We start from the raw sequence: 2,327 nt of genomic DNA on the forward strand, positions 1-2,327 counted from the left end.
TTTTCCTTTATCTAGCCTCTCTCCATCTTCACTGTCCATCAGATTAAGAAATCTTCCTGAATAATCATAAGAGAGTTCTTCTTCTGGAAAAATGTCTTTGGCTGCAAAGAGGGCCAACTTAGGTACCATGGAGTTAATTCTGACAGGAATCATGAACAGATTTGGCTCACAAGAATGGTTAAGGTATCTTCCAATATTTCCAACCTGGGTAGGATCAATAAATGTTTCCATGACTTGTCCATTACACACATGCTCCCTGATGGCAATAATGTAGTTTGAATCATATACTGTTTGTAACTGGATTCCTCTCTGCACTTCAGGGAACCCTAAAACCTCACCAGCATATTCACAGACAAACCTTCCTTTGGGTATAAATTCCTTGGTACGAAGTCCCCAGCCTTTTTTATCCGTCTTGAACACCTGAAGGTGAAACTGCAGGCCCCTCTGGACCACTCTGTTTTTGCAGTGGTCACTGCACGGGCACAGGGCATTGCATTCGAAAACTGGCTGGGCATACTTTCCTGCTGACCCTATCTCTCGGAGGCATGAATCGTCATTGTAGTTCTCCTCATGACGGAGACAGGAGCAAGTACCAGGGAGGCAAGGGACTTTAAGGCAAGTGCATCCAGGAAACGTTATCTCAGGAGGATCAATGTCAGTTCCAGGTCCAATGACATGATCAGGAGTATACTGCAAAAAATGAAAATAGAGTAAGCCAGCATGGCACGCCAGGCATTTCACACAGAAATATATACATAAATGTTTCATGCAGCTTTTGCCTGGCTTTTTCATTTCAATGTGGGTACAAACAATAATGATAAAACACATTATTTTAAGAAATTGCCTGAAAAGGTAACTCAAATAAATATATATATATATTTTTTAGATTTAATATATCTTGGTCTTACTGTAGGTATAGGAAAAACAATAAGCATATTATTTTTCCTACAACCAGAAATGGAAAGTATTGAAACCCATTGTTTCCCTCCGAGCTTTGGATGCCAGAAAACTCATGGTTGAATTTAATGCTTGATTGCAGTCAGATGTTTTACCTGACTTTTAATCTCTTTTGTCTTGATTGGATAATACTGTTGCTTTTAGGTGCCATGGAGTCAGCTCGGACTTACAGTAGCCCAGTGCACAACAGAACGAAATATTGCCACCCAACCTTCACCCCATAATCACTCCTGTGCTTAAGACAGTAGTAGCAGGCCTTGAGCCAGCCCATCTTCTTGAGGGGCTTCCTCTTTTTCACTGACTCTCTACCAAGTAAGATGTCCTTAAGGGACTGTTCCTGCCTGAGAGCATGTCCAAAGTATGTGTTCCATTCTAAGAAGGTAGATGTGTTTTTCTGACAACTCATGGTATATTTAATATTCTTTGCCAACCAAGTAAGATGTCCTTAAGGGACTGTTCCTGCCTGACTCTCTACCAAGTAAGATGTCCTTAAGGGACTGTTCCTGCCTGAGAACATGTCCAAAGTATGTGTTCCATTCTAAGAAGGCAGATGTGTTTTTCTGACAACTCATGGTATATTTAATATTCTTTGCCAACACTATAATCAAAGGTACCAATTCATCTGTGGCTTTCCATACTCACTGTCCAGCTTTCACGTGTGTAGCAGGGAGTGGTAAATATCATGGCTATGGTAAGCCCAGTTTAGTCCTTAAATGATACATTGGTGTTTAATACTTCAAAGAGATCTTTTGGAATAGATTTGCCAATGTAATATGTTGGTTAATTTCTTGACTACTGCTTCCATGGGTGTTGAGTGTAAATCTAAGTAAAATGAAATTCTGACAAATTCAACTTTTCCCCTGTTTATCACGGTTTATTGGTCCAGTAGTAATATTTCTGTTTTATGCTGATATGTAATCCATACCAAAGGCTGTAGTTATTGATCTTCATCAGTAAGTGCTTTCAGACCTCTTTACTTTCTGTAAGCAAAGTTGTGTTATCTGCAAACTGTAGGTTGTTGGTGAATGCCTCATTCTTTTTCATATGATCCGGCCTCCTGTATTATTTGCTTAGCATACAGATTGAATAAAGATGATGAAAGGATACAACCCTGAAACACACCTTTCCTCAGTTTAAACTACAAAGTGTCCCCTTGTTCTGTTTGAATGATTGCCTCCAGGTTCCGCATGAGCACAATGAAGAATTCTGGGATTCCCATTCTTCCCAATGTTGTCCATAGTTTACGACAATTCACATGGTTAACTGTCGTTGCAGTGTCAAGAAAACACAACTAATCAGGGTTTAAATATTAGACAGGGTTCTCTGGAGAAGCAAAACCAGAACACCTATGAGTATATGAGCAGACAAGT

At 39.8% G+C, this 2,327-nt stretch overlaps 1 protein-coding gene across 1 annotated transcript; it reads right to left on the reverse strand.

Moving 5' to 3' along the window:
• LOC101659600 (histone-lysine N-methyltransferase SETMAR) lies at window positions 1–768 on the reverse strand (the record flags this gene model as incomplete). The annotated part of the gene is made up of 1 exon (XM_004717914.3): window positions 1–768. A coding segment is annotated over exon 1 (768 nt), but the record flags the coding sequence as incomplete, so codon positions are not given.
• Window positions 769–2,327: the final 1,559 nt, after the last annotated feature.

Source organism: Echinops telfairi, unplaced genomic scaffold, assembly GCF_000313985.2.
Source record: "Echinops telfairi isolate 266 unplaced genomic scaffold, ASM31398v2 ScPeMD7_2280;HRSCAF=2840, whole genome shotgun sequence".
NCBI classification, from domain to species: Eukaryota; Metazoa; Chordata; class Mammalia; order Afrosoricida; family Tenrecidae; genus Echinops; species Echinops telfairi.